We start from the raw sequence: 18,744 nt of genomic DNA on the forward strand, positions 1-18,744 counted from the left end.
CTTTATTTAACCAGGTAAGCTAGTTGAGAACAAGTTCTAATTTACAACTGCGACCTGGTCAAGATAAAGCAAAGCAGTGCGACACAAACAACAACACAGAGTTAAACATGGAATAAACAAGCGTACAGTCAATAACACAATAGCAAAAACTAACGTCTATTTACAGTGTGTGCAAATGACGTGAGGAGGTAGGCAATAAATAGGCCATAGTAGCGAAGTAATTACAATTTAGCAGATTAACACTGGAGTGATAAATGAGTAGATGATGATGTGCAAGTAGAGATACTGGTGTGCAAAAGAGCAGAAAAGTAAATAAAAACAATATGAGGATGAGGTAGGTAGATTGGGTGGGCTATTTACAGATGAACTATGTACAGACTATGTTCGTAGGCAGTTAATCAATTAGCCATTTAAATCATCATTGAAATACATGAGTCCAGTCCAATGGAAATTAATGCATAGATGAGAAGCTGGATCCCTACCTGACGTCTGCTCTGCAGTAATGCGTCAGCCTGGACCGGCCCATCCCTGAGGGCTCAATCAGGACCCGTGAGGTGAGCAGCACTGCCCGTAGCCCTGCCTCCAGGTGCACATTGTCATGGTCCACAGAGGAGGACACTAGCAGACACAGGCCCTGAGGAAGGTCACTACACCACCGCCTAAGCAGGAGAAAAATACAGCAAGGGTCATTACTGTCATCTTTGGTTTAAATCAACAGCCTGAGGCAAGATGTAAAGGTCCAATGCAGCAGTTTTCATCTCAATATGAAATCATTTCTTGGTTACAATTAAGTACCTTACTGTGATTGTTTTCAGTTAAAATGGTAATAAAATAAACTAAATAGATTCTTAGCAAAGGGCAATTTCTCAAACAAGAGAGTTATTTTTTCTTATAGTCAACCCTCCAATCAGAAATTAGGAGAACACTCATTTAGAATGCCTGAAGCTTTAACAGTACTTGAGAATGTGTGTGCGCGTGTGCACACAAGTGTTTAACTTCAAGAACATTGATCAGAGGAAGTAGGCCTCCTTAAACATTGGGAGCATTATGTTACAGTGACTTGTGTGTTGTTTATGGTGAAAATGCCATCAACTCTCTAGGAGTGGTCTGAGTGGGAAAGGCAAAACAAAACATTTGCTGTTATTGGCAGAGAAGTTTGGAACTCTCTTTCCTTTTGGTGTATTAACTAATTTACAACATAGTAATGTCCCCATGGAAGGCCAAAACTCCATCCCAACAAAACAGGCAGAAGTGTCAGGCAGTCTTTTCAACAGATCTTACAGTAATTTTCACAATTTCACAGTATTATTCCAACCATTTTTGACTGCACTGGGCCTTTAACACCGCACCTTACTGAACTGACAACTTGACTACCCCTGCGAAAAGGGCAGACATATGTATGATCGGCTTCTGGCCACTCTGCCCTTCCACCCATGTCTCCAAATGAAGCCTTGGATAGAGCCCCAGGCAAGACAGACAATCATTGATGAGCTAATCTCGTCCTCCATGCGTACCTAAGCACTACGAAGTCCCTGCGGGGATGAGGTGCCATGCTGTCTGTCACATAGTGATACACCTCTGTGTTGTTCTCAAGAGCCTCGATTACACGGCTGTGGAGCAGGTCATCATCCCACAGGTGGCGCTCACGCAGAACTCTGTGCAACACTGTCTGGGGCGGGGCCTCGATCTCGGTGGTCACTTTCCAAAGACGGATGGGATGGCCGTCCCCTACCTGAATAGAACAAATGGATTGTGAGATTATGGCTCAGGACTGAAAAGTATACTGTAGCTTTAACAAGCGAGCTAACATGCCATCACTTTTCAAAATGGACAGAATTGACTTCATTCTAACAGCCAAAGAAGCTATGCCAAATGGTAAATTCAATTATCCATGGAGGCTTAAGGTAAAAAAGGGAATTTAACCTTTTCCAATCATACAATGATTGAAGGCCATACTGTTGTGACAATGCAGGGCAAAATCAAAGCAAAATGTATCTTCAATATAACAACATTGACAAACATGGACCTGTGATTGAATGACCTGCAGACAACACAAATATTAGTACGCACTAGTGCAGGGGGAGGCAACTAGATCCAGCCGCGGACTGATTGTTGTCGGAGCGAATGGTCTGGGGGGTAAATTATAAAATTTGTACACTGCAAATTGACCACAACTAAGCCCAAAGAGATATTGTATTTGAAAATAACAATAATTTCATACATACCTTGATTACATTGAGACATGATCACATATGTCTCTTTTTATTTGGGAATATTTGGGAACAGACTTCCTAAAGAAAAATAAATGTTGACCAAAAACTAAAATCATAGCTACAAATTTTGGAGGCCCAAAAAATTACTTGCAGGCCGGTTTTGGCTTACTGTCTGTTGCCGACCTCTGCACTAGTATGTTATTGAGCAGTACATTCTGGTTTTGTTTGATAACAGACAGCATAGTATCAGTATGCAGCAGTGTCACTGAGCAGTACCTTCTTGTATGTCAGCTCTGTGTTTTCTGGGCCCAGGGCGCTGTGCCATCCTTTGCTCTTCTCTGTGGACTCCCTCAGTAGAGCCTGGATATTATCCTCCAGGTAGGCTCTGTAATCCACAGGCTCGCCCTTCATGTTCAGGCCCAAGCCGTGGAGAGGGAGTGGCTGGGCATCTGCTGCGACATAGGAGTTCCGCGACTGCAGCATCATCTCATGAGGGATCTGTCGCACCAAATTAGAGGTCAACTGGGTTCTTTTTTTAATTAATAAAAATACGTACATAGCAGTTGTCATGTACGCTGCATATAGAGCAGCCTACTGAATTCCTCTGTGAAAGTACATCAAGTTCATATCCGACATGGCATTTACTCTATACACTGTAAAACCATGTCTATTTAATTTATTCTTAAATAAATGCTTTCTAAAAAAATAAACCACTCTTCAAATGGCTCACATTTTTTGGACAATAAATAGTCAATGCATGTGGGTGGTGTTTTGTTACAGATTGATTGTTCTGAGGGATCATCCTATTCAGAAAAGAGATTGTTTTACGTCAAGGACTGTGCATATATTCTGTATAATACCTGGAATAATTTCTTGCACTCCACAATCATGTGGCTGAGTCCTTGAGTGGCAGCCATGTTCTCACTCAGGTCCTTGTGGTCCGGTTTTACCCCTGCCCCCCTTCGGTGGATTAATCTTCCACAAAGATGGAACATAGTCAACACACATCACAATCGTTCTCTCAGCTTTGAGTTCAACAGCAGTACAATGTTGTTCATATGCAGCATTTCGATGAGGAAATAGTCAAGAGGAAATGAAATGGTCTAACACTGTCAGTCCTCTGTAGTTTTGTTTGGGCTTTATTTTGACATGATACATCCATGAGGATGTTAATATGCAGCAGTTCGTACATTTCTTTAGCCAAGAGGAAGACCACTGGTCAATGCTTTTGCTAAAACCATTGGTTTAAGCTATTGGTCTTAAATGGATAGCTGCTAGCTTTTCTCATAGGAAAACCTGGCACAATTAGCCACGATGCTGAGCGGATAATTAAATCTGGTAACTAAATAATGTATTAACCTATCATATACTTTAAACGGTAGAGCCATCATCGATTGCATTTGTTAAAGGTCAATTTGGCCACCAGAGGGAGAATGTTAAACCATCCAACTGCTTTGAATAGTTTGTTACCAATGGTCTTGATAAGTGGAATGTGCTGGAGTGTGCCGATATATTTTGAATAGGGCTGTCAAAGTTGTAGATGCAGGAATGCTGGAACCCCCCGAATTGCGGGTTGCACTGACCCTTTTAAGCGCACGTGTTTCCGCACGGACCCTTTTAAACACAGCACATGACAGGCTCGGTAGCGCTAAACGTATCTAGACTTCTCGAATGCCCAGAACGCCTTCTCTAACGCGCCACAATCTCAGATTCAAACTCCTCTCCACCTGCTCTGCAAGCGTTATAATGTCAAAATACGTTCGTTGATCACCAAATATGTAGTTTCGGTGAGCAACTATCTTAATTTAATCCCGTGGCGGCCGGTATGTTCTTACAAAAAGGGTGTACATTTATTTTTACAAGCAACCGAAATAAATGACTATTCAGCACATACAGTATTTTGGAAGTACATACCGTCCGTAATGGGAGTAAATTAAGATAGTTGCGCACCGAAACTACATTTATTTGGTGATCAAAGAACGTATTTTTGCATTATAAAGGTTGTAGAGCTGTTGAGTTTGAATCTGGGCTTCCTCGGCGTTAGAGGGGTCGTCACTAGTTACCACAGCCACAAAGTCAGAAGCCCCGCCCATTTTAAAAACCATTTATCTTCTAATCTGAATTTACATATAACCCTAACCACACTGTTGACCTTGTGCCTAACCTTAAATTAAGACCCAAAAGCACGTTTTTTTCCCCCATTTTTCTCTCTTGATATAGCCAATTTTGACTAACTAGTGGAAACCGTTAGGTGACTAGTGGAAACCTTTAGGCAGGTCTCTAACGCACAGATACCTTTTCAGGTAGTGTTGTTAGCCTATTTTGGTTCACGATGCGTGCAAATTTTGAAGAACAATTTTGAAGGAAAACTTTTTGTTCTCAGATCAAAAGATTTACCAAATTATCCCAATTGTAGAAGTAGCAGCTTGTGACTAGTTCAAGTTGAAGAACATGGATAAGTAGCCAAGGCTAGATCTAAAAGCTGTAGCTATTATATTTTACATGAACTCAGACCTGGCTGGTCTGTTGTTAATATCTTCTATGGAATTCATAACATTCTGAACAAGAATATAAATGCGACATGCAACAATTTAAACAATTTTACTGAGTTACAGTATATATAAGGAAATAAGTAAATTCAAATCAATTCATTATGCCCTAATCTATGGATTTCACTTGACTGTCCAGGGGCGCAGCAATGGGAAAAACTCAATCTGATTGGCTGGGCATTGCTGCACCCCTGCCCAGCCAATCAGATTGAGTTTTTCCCCACAAAAGGGCTTTATTACAGGCAGAAATACTCCTCATTTTTCGAGGTGGCTGTTCTAAGACAATCCCGCAGGTGAAGAAGCTGGATGTGGAGATCCTGGGCTGGTGTGGTTACATGTGGTCTGCAGTTGTGAGGCCGGTTGGACGTACTGTGTGTGTGTGTGTGTGTGTGTGTGTGTGTGTGTGTGTGCTTGCACGCAAGTGTTTAACTTCAAGATCATTGATCAGAGGAAGTAGGCCTAATTAAACATTGGGAGCATTAATATATGTATGTTACAGTGACTTTTGTGTTGTTTATGGTGAAAATGCCATGAAAAACATTCAAATTGATGAGCTATTGATAAGAGTTAGGTAAATGAATAATCCGTTTGGAGAAGGGGATTCTAAATACACATAGCAATTGTTTTAGATGATCCCCGGAGATGAATGTGAAACCAGTCATATGGAAACAAACCGTAATATCATATCATCATTAACTCGATTAATTATGTTAACTGTTTGGCAGCCCTAATTTTGCATGATGCTTCCTTGACAATGCTACTGATGTTACACAAAATTCAAAAGGCCGTAAGACACATTTCTGGATATATGACAGAATTCCATGTTTTTGCTTACCGTTTCGTACACATCTATGTGCTTTTACAAAAAAAATAACATCTACAAGAATTATACGTACAGTGGGGAGAACAAGTATTTGATACACTGCCGATTTTGCAGGATTTCCTACTTACAAAGCATGTAGAGGTCTGTCATTTTTATCATAGGTACACTTCAACTGCGAGAGACGGAATCTAAAACAAAAATCCAGAAAATCACATTGTATGATTTTTAAGTAATTAATTTGCATTTTATCGCATGACATAAGTATTTGATACATCAGAAAAGCAGAACTTAATATTTGGTACAGAAACCTTTGTTTGCAATTACAGAGATCATACGTTTCCTGTAGTTCTTGACCAGGTTTGCACACACTGCAGCAGGGATTTTGGCCCACTCCTTCATACAGACCTTCTCCAGATCCTTCAGGTTTCGGTGCTGTCGCTGGGCAATACGGACTTTCAGTTCCCTCCAAAGATTTCCTATTGGGTTCAGGTCTGGAGACTGGCTAGGCCACTCCAGGACCTTGAGATGCTTCTTACAGAGCCACTCCTTAGTTGCCCTGGCTGTGTGTTTCGGGTCGTTATCATGCTGGAAGACCCAGCCATCTTCAATGCTCTTACTGAGGGAAGGAGGTTGTTGGCCAAGATCTCGCAATACATGGCCCCATCCATCCTCCCCTCAATACAGTGCAGTCGTCCTGTCCCCTTTGCAGAAAAGCATCCCCAAAGAATGATGTTTCCACCTCCATGCTTCACGGTTGGGATGGTGTTCTTGGGGTTGTACTCATCCTTCTTCTTCCTCCAAACATGGCGAGTGGAGTTTAGACCAAAAAGCTCTATTTTTGTCTCATCAGACCACATGACCTTCTCTCATTCCTCCTCTGGATCATCCAGATGGTCATTGGCAAACTTCAGATGGGCCTGGACACGCGCTGGCTTGAGCAGGGGGACCTTGTGTGCGCTGCAGGATTTTAATCCATGACGGTGTAGTGTGTTACTAATGGTTTTCTTTGAGACTGTGTTCCCAGCTCTCTTCAAGTCATTGATCAGGTCCTGCCGTGTAGTTCTGGGCTGACCCCTCACCTTCCTCATGATCATTGATGCCCCACGAGGTGAGATCTTACATGGAGCCCCAGACCGAGGGTTATTGACCGTCATCTTGAACTTCTTCCATTTTCTAATAATTGCGCCAACAGTTGTTGCCTTCTCACCAATCTGCTTGCCTATTGTCCTGTAGCCCATCCCAACCTTGTGCAGGTCTACAATTTTATCCCTGATGTTCTTACACAACTCTCTGGTCTTGGCCATTGTGGAGAGGTTGGAGTCTGTTTGATTGAGTGTGTGGACAGGTGTCTTTTATACAGGTAACGAGTTCAAACAGGTGCAGTTAATACAGGTAATGAGTGGAGAACAGGAGGGATTCTTTAAAAAAAACTAACAGGTTTATGAGCCGGAATTCTTACTGGTTGGTAGGTGATCAAATACTTACGCCATGCAATAAAATGCAAAGGAATTACTTAAAAATCATACAATGTGATTTTCTGGATTTTTGTTTTAGATTCTGTCTCTCACAGTTGAAGTGTACCTATGATAAAAAATTACAGACCTCTACATGCTTTGTAAGTAGGAAAACCTGCAAAATCGGCAGTGTATCAAATACTTGTTCTCCCCACTGTAGCTACATCCATCGTAAAAACGGAATCAAAGACGATGGTAGTCTTGTCATGTGTTAGCATTTTTTCACCCAACTACCATAAGACAGTTGTTGAGTTCAAAACCCATTTAGGGTAATTTTTTTAAAGGAAATGTCCCTCCACTGTTGGTCCTGAAGTCAAATAACAAAGTAGATAATTACAAAAATGCATATAAAAATATATTGGCCTACATTTAGGAATACACTCTATGCAATATATGTATTATGATACTGTATGATTATTATCATTCTTAATCTTCATTTTCAAGGTGATGACTGCAATTGAAAATCAAAATTTCGAAGGAAAAATTATCACTCTCTGAGGGATTTGAACTCACAGTGAAAGTGGTGATAGATGTCAGGAACTTGGTGCTTTACACTGAGTTAATTGTCAAGACATACTGTATTTGCATGCTTTTCCCCAGTCTCTCTTTCTCTCTCTCTCCTGGTTTTGACCTTTGCCTGTCCTGACTCTGAGCCCGCCTGCCTGACCACGCTGCCTGCCCCTGACCTTGCCGTTCTGTGCCTTTGCCCATTCTCTGGATTACCGACCTCTGCCTAACCTGAGCCTGCCTGCCATCCTGTGCCTTTGCCCATTCTCTGGATTATCGACCCCTGCCTGCCTTGACTTGTCGTTTGCCTGCCCTTGTTACTGTAATAAACACTGTTACTTCAACACAGTCTGCATTTGGGTCTTACCTGAAACGTGATATACACAGTAATTATGACAACTTCCGGAGGATGTCCTCCAACCTATCAGACCTCTTGCAGCATGAACTGACATGTTGTCCACCCAATCAAAGGATCAGAGAATTAATATCTGAATTAATCTAGTACTGAAAACTGCAGCTAGCTAGCACTGCAGTGCATGACATGTGGTGAGTAGTTGAGTCAAAGAGAGAGAAAGACAAGAGTTGAACAGTTTTGTACAAATTCATTTCTTCCAAAATTTAGGAGAAGCAAGAGAGAGAGAGCTAGCTCTATTTGGTTGTATTTTTTTTAAATGTTCAATTAGCTAGACAATGCAGCTAGCAAGTTTAGTGTACACCAGGCTCAAACAGAGAGGGATGCTATATTAGCCAGCTGGCTATGGCTATCCAACACACTCTTTGATGTCACTTGTTAAATCCACTTCAATCAGTGAAGATAAAGGGGAGGAAACAGGTAAAAAAAAAAATGTTAAGCCTTGAGACAACTGAGACATGGATGGGCAAGACAAAAAATGTAAGTGCCTTTGAAAAGGGTATGGTAGTCGTTGCCTGTCGCACCAGTTTGTGTACCGCAACGCTGCTGCTAGGTTTTTCACACTCAACAGTTTCCCGCGTGTATCAAGAATGATCCACCATCCAAAGGACATCCAACCAACTTGACACAACTGTGGGAAGCAAAGGAGTCAACATGGGCCCGTATCCCTGTGAAATGCTTTCGGCACCTCGTAGAGTCCATGCCCTGACGAATTGAGGTTGGTCTGGGGGGGGGGGGGGGGGGGGGGGGGGGTGCAACTCAATATTAGGAAGGTGTTCCTAATGTTTGGTATACTCAGTGTACATTAATTACTGTCTAGTGTCACTTTAGTGTTAGTTTCCTACAATTTGTGGCCAATATTTTGCATCAATTTATTCCATTCTGTTTACCTTTCTTTCCTCTGTCACATCAGTGTAGATTGTTCCTAATGGTCTCTAGCAATAGTGGATCATATTAGGCTAACGTGCAATCATTTGGGACATGTAGTGCATTTGAATAATTATGGAACTCAGACCAGGCGTAGCAGTTTAAACCTGGAGCCTGGCGCATGATTCACGACGACTGGACCGTTGTCATACAGTTCAATGATTAGTGAGGATTAGGGTAGATTTATAGAACTATTGTTTAACCCCTCTTGTCCACTTTTTTCCAACTTCCAACATTATATGGATTGAACTTGAATATGGCAACTTTCAGGATGAATTAAACCACTATTGTTATTCCTCAATATATTTTTTCCATAAAGGCTCTCCAAACCTGTTTTTTATGATTCATACTTGCATACTTTCCTAACCCAAAAATGTGTCAAAATAATCTACAAAATCAGTGTATTTCTATATCTACCAGTTTGGGCTGAAACAGGGATGAATATGCATACATGGTATCAGTCAAAAGTTTGGAAAACACCAATTCATTCCAGGGTTTTTCTTTATTTTTCTACAATGTAGAATAATAGTGATGACATCAAAACTATGAAATAACACATATGGAATCATGTAGTAACCAACAAGTGTTAAACAAATCAAAATATATTTTATATTTGAGATTCTTCAAAGTAGCCATATGTGTTATTTCATAGTTTTGATGTCTTCACTATTATTCTACAATGTAGAAAATAGTAAAAATAAAGAAAAACCCTTGAATGAGGAGGTGTGTCCAAACCTTTGACTGGTATGGTGTCTCCTGACCCCTCCTGTCTCAGCCCCCAGTATTTATGCTGCAGTAGTTTGTGTCGGGGGGCTAAGGTCAGTCTGTTATATCTGGAGTATTTCTCCAGATATACTTATCCAATGTCCTGTGTGAATTTAAGTATGCTTTCTCTAATTCTCTCTCTCGGAGGACCTGAGCCCCAGGACCATGCCTCAGTACTACCTGGCATGATGACTCCTTGCTGTCCCCAGTCCACCTGGCCGTGCTGCTGCTCCCGTTTCAACTGTTCTGCTTGCAGCTATGGAACTCTGACCTGTTCACCGGACGTGCTACCTGTCCCAAACCTGCTGTTTTCAACTCTCTAGAGACAGCGGTAGAGGTGCTGACCTGTGCACCCTCGACAACTACTGTGATTATTATTATTTGACCATGCTGGTCATTTATGAACATTTGAACATCTTGGCCATGTTCTGTCATAATCTCCACCCGGCACAGCCAGAAGAGGACTGGCCACCCCTCATAGCCTGGTTCCTCTCGAGGTTTCTTCCTAGGTTTTGGCCTTTCTAGGGAGTTTTTCCTAGCCACTGTGCTTCTACACCTGCATTATTTGCTTTTTGGGGTTTTAGGCTGGCTTTCTGTACAGCACTTTGAGATATCAGCTGATCTAAGAAGGGCTATACATTTGATTTGATGTGAAATTTGATTTGATACTGCATTTAGACCACTTTCTTTCATCGATCCATATGTTCAGAATTTGTTCTCTCTATGTATTCTAGTGAGTTTGTCTACAGAATTCTTATTAAAGCTGCACCATATTTAAAGGGATGGCTTAAGATCAATTTACTGAAAACCCGATTAAAGGGATGGCTTAAGATCGAGAAAAACTGTTGGTCAGCAAGTAGGAGGGTTTTCAGAGAGTTGATTTACAGTTATTTAGTGTGAGCAAGGTAGCCACACCCGTAGAGCGCATTATGCGCCTGCAATAGGTAAGTCTGAATACCAACTACTGAGAAGTGCATAGGAAAGGCATGTCTAGGAAAAGTGTAACTGTCCTAAGTCTGAATCTGCCCCTAAGTGCCAGGCAACACATGCCAAAACAAATCAAAACATGCCATGATGAAAACATACACAGAAACACGAATACCAGTACATACCTGGGGGAGGTGCCCTCTTTCTTGGAGATGTTGAGGTGTAGGATGGAGGGGGCCAGGCACACGGCCAGGTTCCCAGCTGTCATCTGGTTCTCCTCGGCAGAGGCGATGTCACTGAGGAAGTAGAGCAGGGTCTGCAGGACCTCCCGGTTCTCGTCAGGCAGCAAGATGACTGCAGCCTGGGCTGCCTGAAGACGCATGTCCTTCGGGACACCTAGGAAACACACATGACAGATACATCTGAATGTGAATTGCTATGTTGGTTTTAAGATCTTAGCATGATACTGAGGACGAAACTGATTACATTTGAATGCACCTGGTAATTATAGCAGTATAGACATTCCATGTATATCATAACCAGACATCAAATACAGACAGTAACTTAATGCCATGTTTGTAAAACCTCGATAAACCCTAACTCTAGCTGTAAAATCCAAGCTGGAGGACATTATAGAGTACAGTATGATTACTGTGCCTATCAATTAGTTGATTGACTTCTCAAAGGAGACTTTATCTAGTCAATGATTTCAATCTGATAAGTGTATGCTGAAGGGCAATTTAAACCAGACACAGGGGTTCAGAGCTTCCCAGAGTGGATGAGAGGGGAACACTTAGAGCCACTGACTCACATTGGTAGATCTGCAGGAAGGTTTCAGTGAGCTTGGTGGTGAGGACAGGCTCAGGCAGGTCTCTGAAGTACTGTTTCAGCAGGTCGGCCACATCGTAGGCTGATTGGCCCTGGTACCTCACGTGGTCTGGGGAATTTTCATTCAGCTGCCGCAGAGTCTGGATCCGAGACTTCACCCCAGACTTACGGAAAATGCCAACCTTGACAGGAATAGGAGTGAAAAACAGTTGATACTGTCATTGGTGTATTAGCATTATTCATAAACCTCAATGCATTATCATATATAATGTATCACCAAGTACATGAAATCTCACTACAATAGAAATACAGTAACATAACATATCTGGAGTGGAACACATACTAAAATCATAAGGTTATACACACACTGTAGCATGAGGGAACACGTTCACGTTGAGGGGATGAGAGTGACTACCTTTTCCAGACATTGGCTACGGAGGTAGCGCATGGCCTGCTGGATGCTCTGGGGTAGGGGTTGCCCACTCCTTTGGACATTGATGATTGGTGGAACACCAAAAACCTGTTTGTCCCTGTAGTCAGGGACCTTACTCCTCTTCATAAACTTAGGAATAGACCTGCCAACACAGAGGAAAAGGGGGACTAGATTCAATCTTTTCATTTAGATATCACCATAAAGTTTGTTACCTGAAATACATGTAATCTTGTCCAAGTGGGTGTGTTGTGGGTGATTTGGTAGTCTAAACAGAGTGGGAAAAGGGTAGAAACCATGCAAACAGCAGCACAGGTAACATTATATATTTTCCTTGGACATCTGATGTCTTTTTTGGATGAAAACTGTTTGGTCTATTGCCAAATCCTAATCAGTCTATTTTGGAACAAAACGGTTTCAATTTTGTCTGATGCATATTCACATAATGCTTTTACACTATGGGATGAAGCCTAATTGGGTGACAGCACATGGCTGATGATTGAAGAGAAATTAAAGTTTGAACCTTTTAGGATGGAGAATAAAACCTGCAAACTGATCGTGTGTTAAAATGGCCACTGCAATTCTAGATAATGGTTTCTTTGTGTATGATGTGATTGATTCTTGATTCAAGAGTCATCCGCATGAGAAATAAGAGGCTGAATGAGACACAGTTGCGAAATTTTACAAATCTAACTTTTTAACAGCTATCTTTATGGAAAACATGTTTTTCTTTTATACTACTATACATTAGCTGCATAAATGCAGATCAAAGGCCTTGCCATATGGAAAAATGTATACGATGCATTTTAAAAAGCAATATCCTTACCACAATACAATACTCACTGACCTGACTAAATGCATATGAAAAGGACAGTATAATAGAGTGCACTTCCCTACGTCTCTGCCTTTTATCTATATTTCAATCTCCACTCTCCACACCCAAATCCACTCACCAGCTCCAGCCATGTTTGTTGGGTTCGCAGTATTTCTCCATTATAGCAGTGAGCCGGAGCAGAGAGAACTTTTGCAGAAGGTTGAGCTGAGCAGCTGACTGGCGGTTAATTTCCTGGGAGGCTGAAGTCAGGCTCGGCCTGTGGGAGTTCTGGAAACTATGCCACCGTAGCTTCCTAGATAGAGGGGAAATGCATTGGGAATAAAGGTCAATGTTTTGATCTATAGCAATGCTATGAGTGTCCATTTGTGGTATATCTTAGAGGTGATTAAATCAATTAATTTATGTGTTTTTACTATTATACTGTCTAAATGTCAAGAGCTATTTGACATTCGGTGAAATATTGATGAACCTGAACATGTTATCATCTTTATATATAACAATGTATGTTTACCTGCTTGGCCTGGTTAAGGAAGCACCCACTCCTGAGTCCCTTCGTTCTCTTGTCTCAACATCCTCCACCTCATTCAAAGAGTTTCCGGTGCTGTCGTAGTCACTTGCCATCGTGCCTACATCTGACATAGACTGCTCCTCAAAATGGAGGCTGGAGGAGAATGTTGTTTCTCTGGTCTCGTCAGTGTCCTCCTCTTCCTCATGCTTGTCACTGAGCTCCTGACACACCTTCTTGGACCACTGGTCTATATTCTGCTGAAGGCCATGGACATGTTGAAGGATATCATCCAGGTGCTCAAAGACCTTCTCTCTCAACTCGTCTGAACTGCCACTAGCCTCATTTACATTGTCATAGATGCTCCCCACTGAGGAACACGAATTTCTTCTTATTGGAAACATGTTGAATTCCTGGGACTCGTGACTGCTGCCCAGGGAGAGGTTTACGTCCTCCATCTGCCATTCACGCAGCTCATGAGAGGTGGAAGTAGTGCACAGGCTCTCGATGGATAGGGACTTGGGGAACGTGCCTGGCTTGTGGTCCATTGGCAGATGAACCAGACAATCCAGTCCATTTTTATAGCCACTCTTCTGAATAACCTGTTTAGCCCCCTTCCACCCTGCCATATCATAGTCCTCTAGATAGAGCCAACTGCTCTTCGCATTAGCTCTGTCCACAACTGGGGACCTACGGCCTGTACGACAGATAGTATGAGCTTTTCTGCTGTAATTTACACTGCTCTTTTCTGTAGTGTTGTTTTTTAAACCAGGTAGACTTTCATTGGAAGTGCAATGCAAACTGCCAGGGGTTAGAGGGAACTGCAGTGGAGAGGTCACAACTTGGCCATCTGTCACTTCCCTCTCTTTATCCTTTCTCTTGAACGACTCCATTCTCTTCAGGAAGGTATTGGAACACCTCTTGGTCTTCTCTCTGCTGACAGGAACAGTAAGCAGGTCTTTTGGAGACACAGGCTGGTCCTCACAGGCAGATCCATTGGGAGAGTGGGAACCATGGGAGTCATGGTGGGAGGTAAGGGTGTAGGGCTCTGCCGTGCTGGTGACCTGACTGGAGGGGTTGCTGGAAGTGGTACCTCTGTCACTCTTCACACTCAGGCTGCTACTGCTGTGGGTGGAGGTGACCTCCAGGTTGCTGAAGTCACTCAGGATGCTCTCACTACTAGCAGAGGCCCTTAAAGGGTGCAGGGTGGTGGAGACGTGTGGGGAGAGGGTACGCAGTCGGGACCATGTCTTACTCTCTCGCTGGAATGCCCAGCGGTCACTGATGGCACACAGGTCATCCTCCTCAGAGTCTTCACTCTGCATCAGATGATAGACAAATTAGAGACCATTTTATAACATGGTTATGGGAAGGATCATTTGCATTGACAAGGGCTATGTCTAAGTGCAAAGCAAATATATACTTATTTGTGCCTGTACAATGGAAAATAAAACAATTGTAATATACAAGGCCGTCAAGCAAACTCAGATATACTGTGAAAGTCAGAGAGACATGTAACAAGCTATAGCAGTGGATCTAGTGGCTGGCCTGCACACAACAAACTTTGAGACAGACAGATCTTATGTGCAGGTCTACTCACCTGTTTGCACTGAAAATGGACCTCCAGTCTCATGGAGGCACACTTGTTCAAGGTTGACAGCCTCCTACATGGAAATGAAAGAGATCAAATGAAAAAACACAGGAAATATCCAAACATTTGATTTGTTTACAAGTGCAGTGCCAATTCAAATTACACTGAACAAAAATATGAACACAACGTGAAACAATTTCAAAGATTTGACTGAGTTACAGTTCACATAAGGAAATCAGTCAATGTAAATAAATCATTTAGGCCCTAATCTATGGATTTCACTACTGGGAATACAGATATGCATCTGTTGGCCACGGATACCTTAAAAAGGGTAGGGGCGTGGATCAGAGAACCAGTCAGTGACCATTGTTTTCTTCATGCAGCGTGACATCTCCTTTCCATAGAGTTGATCAGGCTACTGTGGAATGTTGTCCCATTCCCCTTCAATGGCTGTGTGAAGTTGCTAGATATTGGGGGGAACTGGACGCTCTGCCATACACGTCAATCCAGAGCATCCCAAACATGCTCAATGGGTGACATGTATGCAGGCCATGGAAGAACAGGGACATTATCCACTTCCAGGATTTGTGTATAGATCCTTGCGAAATGCATTATTATTCTGAAACATGAGATGATGGCCACGGATTAATGGCACGATAGTTGGCCTCAGGATCTCGGCACGGTATCTCTGTGCATTCAAATTGTCATCTATAAAATGCAATTGTGTTTGTTGTCCATAGCTTATTCCTGCCCATACCATAACCTCTCTGTTCACAATGTTGACATCAGCAAACTGCTTGCCCACATGACACCATACATGCAGTCTGCCATCTGGATGGTACAGTTGAAACCGGGATTAATCTGTGAAGAGCACACTTCTCCAGCGTGCCATTGGCCATCGAAGGTGAGCATTTTCCCATTGAAGTTAGTTACGACGCCAAACTGCAGTCAGGTCAAGACCCTGGTGAGAACGACAATCATGCAGATGAGCTTCCCTGAGATGGTTTCTGACAGTTTGTGCAGATATTCTTTGGTTGCGCAATCCCACAGTTTCATCAGCTGTCTGGGTGGCTGGTCTAAGACGATCCCGCAGGTGAAGAAGCTAGATGTGGAGGTCCTGGTCTGACGTGGGCACACGTGGTCTGCGGTTGTGAGGCCAGATGGACGTTCTGCCAAATTCTCTAAAATGGCGTTCCAGGCAGTTTAAGGTAGAGAAATAAACATTAAATTATCTGGCAACAGCTTTGGTGGATATTCCTGCAGTCAGCGTGCCAATTGCATTCTCCTTCATAACTTGAGACATATGTGGCATTGTGATGTGTGACAAAACTGCACATTTTAGAGTGGCCTTTTATTGTCCTCAGCACAAAGTGCACCTGTGTAATGATCATGCTGTTTAATCAGCTTCTTGATATGCCACACCTGGCATGGATTATCTTGGCAAAAGATACATTCTCACTAACAGGGATGTAAACAAATTTGTGCACACAATTTTTGAGAAATAAGCCTTTTGTGCATATGGAACATTTCTTGGATATTTTAATTAAGCTTTACATGTTAAGTTTTACAACACTTTACATGTTGCATTTATATTTTTGTTCAATGTAGATAGCTATCTATAAATTATCTGACAATAGCAGTATTCTCTGTTTCAAATTTCTTAACATTAACATTAAAAAATAGGGTTATGTTGTTGTTTAGATAGGTTGCTTAGCTTGTTAGTTGATAAGAAATAAAATTGTCAGTATTCACAAAAACAAAACATTCTGTTTTTCATGTCAATGTGTAATATTTTCAATGTTTTCCAAGGTCTACTCCCATGGCTCCCCTTAATAATTGTGTTCCAGATCAGTTTGCATTTCATGCATTAGTTTATATTTTTAAGGGGTTATTTTAGGTCCCGCACGACTTGATAGTGAATGAAAACACATATGCCAACATCCGTCCCCCCGCCCCAGAAAAAAAGAAATTCAAGAAGGCTCACACATCATTGATAGCTCAAAATGCATTACTTTTTCAGAGCAAGAGTATGCAGATATGCAGGCCTTGAGCCAGGCTGTTTTATTTTTACATCACGCCACCCCAGACTGAATTTCACACCATGTCAATTGCTGCACCACAGATTTAAATGAGTCTGTATGTGAGGCATTTCACTAACAGGTTTATTTAGGAAAAATGTGTCAAATTAAATTTCATAAATTTCAAGAGTCAGAAAGTCTACAGTGAACTTTAACACATTTAATTTTATGCTTGATTCATGTCCTTTTTCTGAAGACAGACAGCAGTTCAACTTTTATCTTACAGCTCAAAGTTTCCATAGTTGGAACTTGGTAGACAGTAAAAAAGTTTGTCTTTATCATTATTGTATCGTATCGTATCATATCGAAAGGCCTCTCTCTCTCTGCCTTCCTTATTTATTCTGGTGTTGAAGACAAACTAAGACATTGACGATATTCTTCCAATAATTAATGAGATATAAGACTGATCTTAAACATATCACTGATTCATGCTAATCAATTTAACAATATCACTCAATAATTTTATTTTCATAAGAAATGTGCTTATCTTGAGAAACATTTGATTAGTCACACGTGCCATGTTCTCAATTACATATTTATTGGAATGCCCAGCTTTCTTATATTTTTTAGAAGTGTATATTTGTATTCTGAGAGCATAGATTCATAGCTACTCCTCTGAGGACAACCTGGCAGCATGGTGACTCTGGGAGCTCAGGTGATTTATTGGGATTTGATTCGAAATTCCGTCACCATGTCTCTACAGCTCTTGCACATACAAATACACACACAGAAACACACACACACACACACACACACACACACACACACACACACACACACACACACACACACACACACACACACACACACACACACAAACACACACTAAGTCTATCAACTCAAGTTATAGTTTGCCACCAACCAGAACGCTGTTCAACAGAGTTTTTTTTTTTTATAGATTTGTGCAACTGATGTTTGAGTTAATGACCAGCAGTGAAAACCCTCTTTATCACACCTCAAAAGATGTATATGAGTATGAATATGTATTGTAAATATTCTTAACAAAAAGTTTTAAATAAATGATTGTATTTATAATAGCAACAATAACAATCCACATCATTATAGTGCGATTCCTATACTTCCCAGAAAACAAATACAAATCATTTTAATTCAACTTAATTTTTAAGATTTGCAAAATCATTACCAACAATGTATAGCATACCTCATAGTATGAGACTTGGATGCAGACGTGAAAGGTAATGGAAATGTGAATGTCTTACCTGCATAGTGACTTCAGTGAATCCTGGTCCAGAAACCCATGGTCTTTTTTCACAGAGGAGATGTCTAAAGGAAACTGTCCCGCTGCAGATCAAGAGAGGTGAATATGTTAATAGATGTGTTTAGACTTTTTATTTACGGGAACTTTACTCTCTCGGCACCAAAAACACCAGAATAACAGCATATGGCCACATGAAATGTATGAATGTATGTTTTGCGGGTAGGTTATACTGTTGGGTGATTTGGTCAGGTTTTAGGAAAACACGACCAACCTCTGAGATCATAAATATTACTCTCTTTTAAACATTGAAGGTGGTCCCATGTATCTCAGTTGGTAGAGCATGGCACTTGCAACGGCAGGGTCCTGGGTTCGATTTCCATGGGGGACCAGTACGAAAAAAGTATCAAAATGTATGCACTCACGACTGTAAGTCGCTCTGGATAAGAGTGTCTGCTAAATGACTAAAATGTAAATGTCTATGATATAAAATCCATGCCAACCGGGCATGTGCAGACATTTATTTTGAGACATGCTGCCTGCAGTCCTTGGCAATGCATGCATTTTATACAGTATTATGTATTCGTGATTAAATCAGCAAAATTATACTGTTTGACAAGCCTT

The 18,744-nt window shown here is 41.5% G+C and overlaps 1 protein-coding gene across 3 annotated transcripts in view; it reads right to left on the reverse strand.

The window, feature by feature from the left end:
- stard8 (StAR related lipid transfer domain containing 8) overlaps positions 1-18,744 on the reverse strand; it is a 41,699-nt gene that overhangs the window by 2,874 nt on the left and 20,081 nt on the right. For all 3 annotated transcript variants that reach the window (XM_021623206.3, XM_090192113.1, XM_021623207.3), the window contains 11 exons: positions 18,125-18,206; positions 14,836-14,899; positions 13,242-14,554; positions 12,849-13,022; positions 11,881-12,040; positions 11,449-11,647; positions 10,823-11,033; positions 3,074-3,188; positions 2,490-2,711; positions 1,515-1,732; positions 483-659 (listed from right to left, as the gene is read on the reverse strand). In XM_021623206.3, the coding sequence (XP_021478881.3) occupies positions 483-659; positions 1,515-1,732; positions 2,490-2,711; positions 3,074-3,188; positions 10,823-11,033; positions 11,449-11,647; positions 11,881-12,040; positions 12,849-13,022; positions 13,242-14,554; positions 14,836-14,899; positions 18,125-18,206 (2,935 nt within the window). The remainder of the gene's footprint in view (positions 1-482; positions 660-1,514; positions 1,733-2,489; positions 2,712-3,073; positions 3,189-10,822; positions 11,034-11,448; positions 11,648-11,880; positions 12,041-12,848; positions 13,023-13,241; positions 14,555-14,835; positions 14,900-18,124; positions 18,207-18,744) is intronic.

This window comes from Oncorhynchus mykiss, chromosome 12 (genome assembly GCF_057628025.1).
Source record: "Oncorhynchus mykiss isolate SJ-2025 chromosome 12, ASM5762802v1, whole genome shotgun sequence".
In the NCBI taxonomy this organism is placed as follows: Eukaryota; Metazoa; Chordata; class Actinopteri; order Salmoniformes; family Salmonidae; genus Oncorhynchus; species Oncorhynchus mykiss.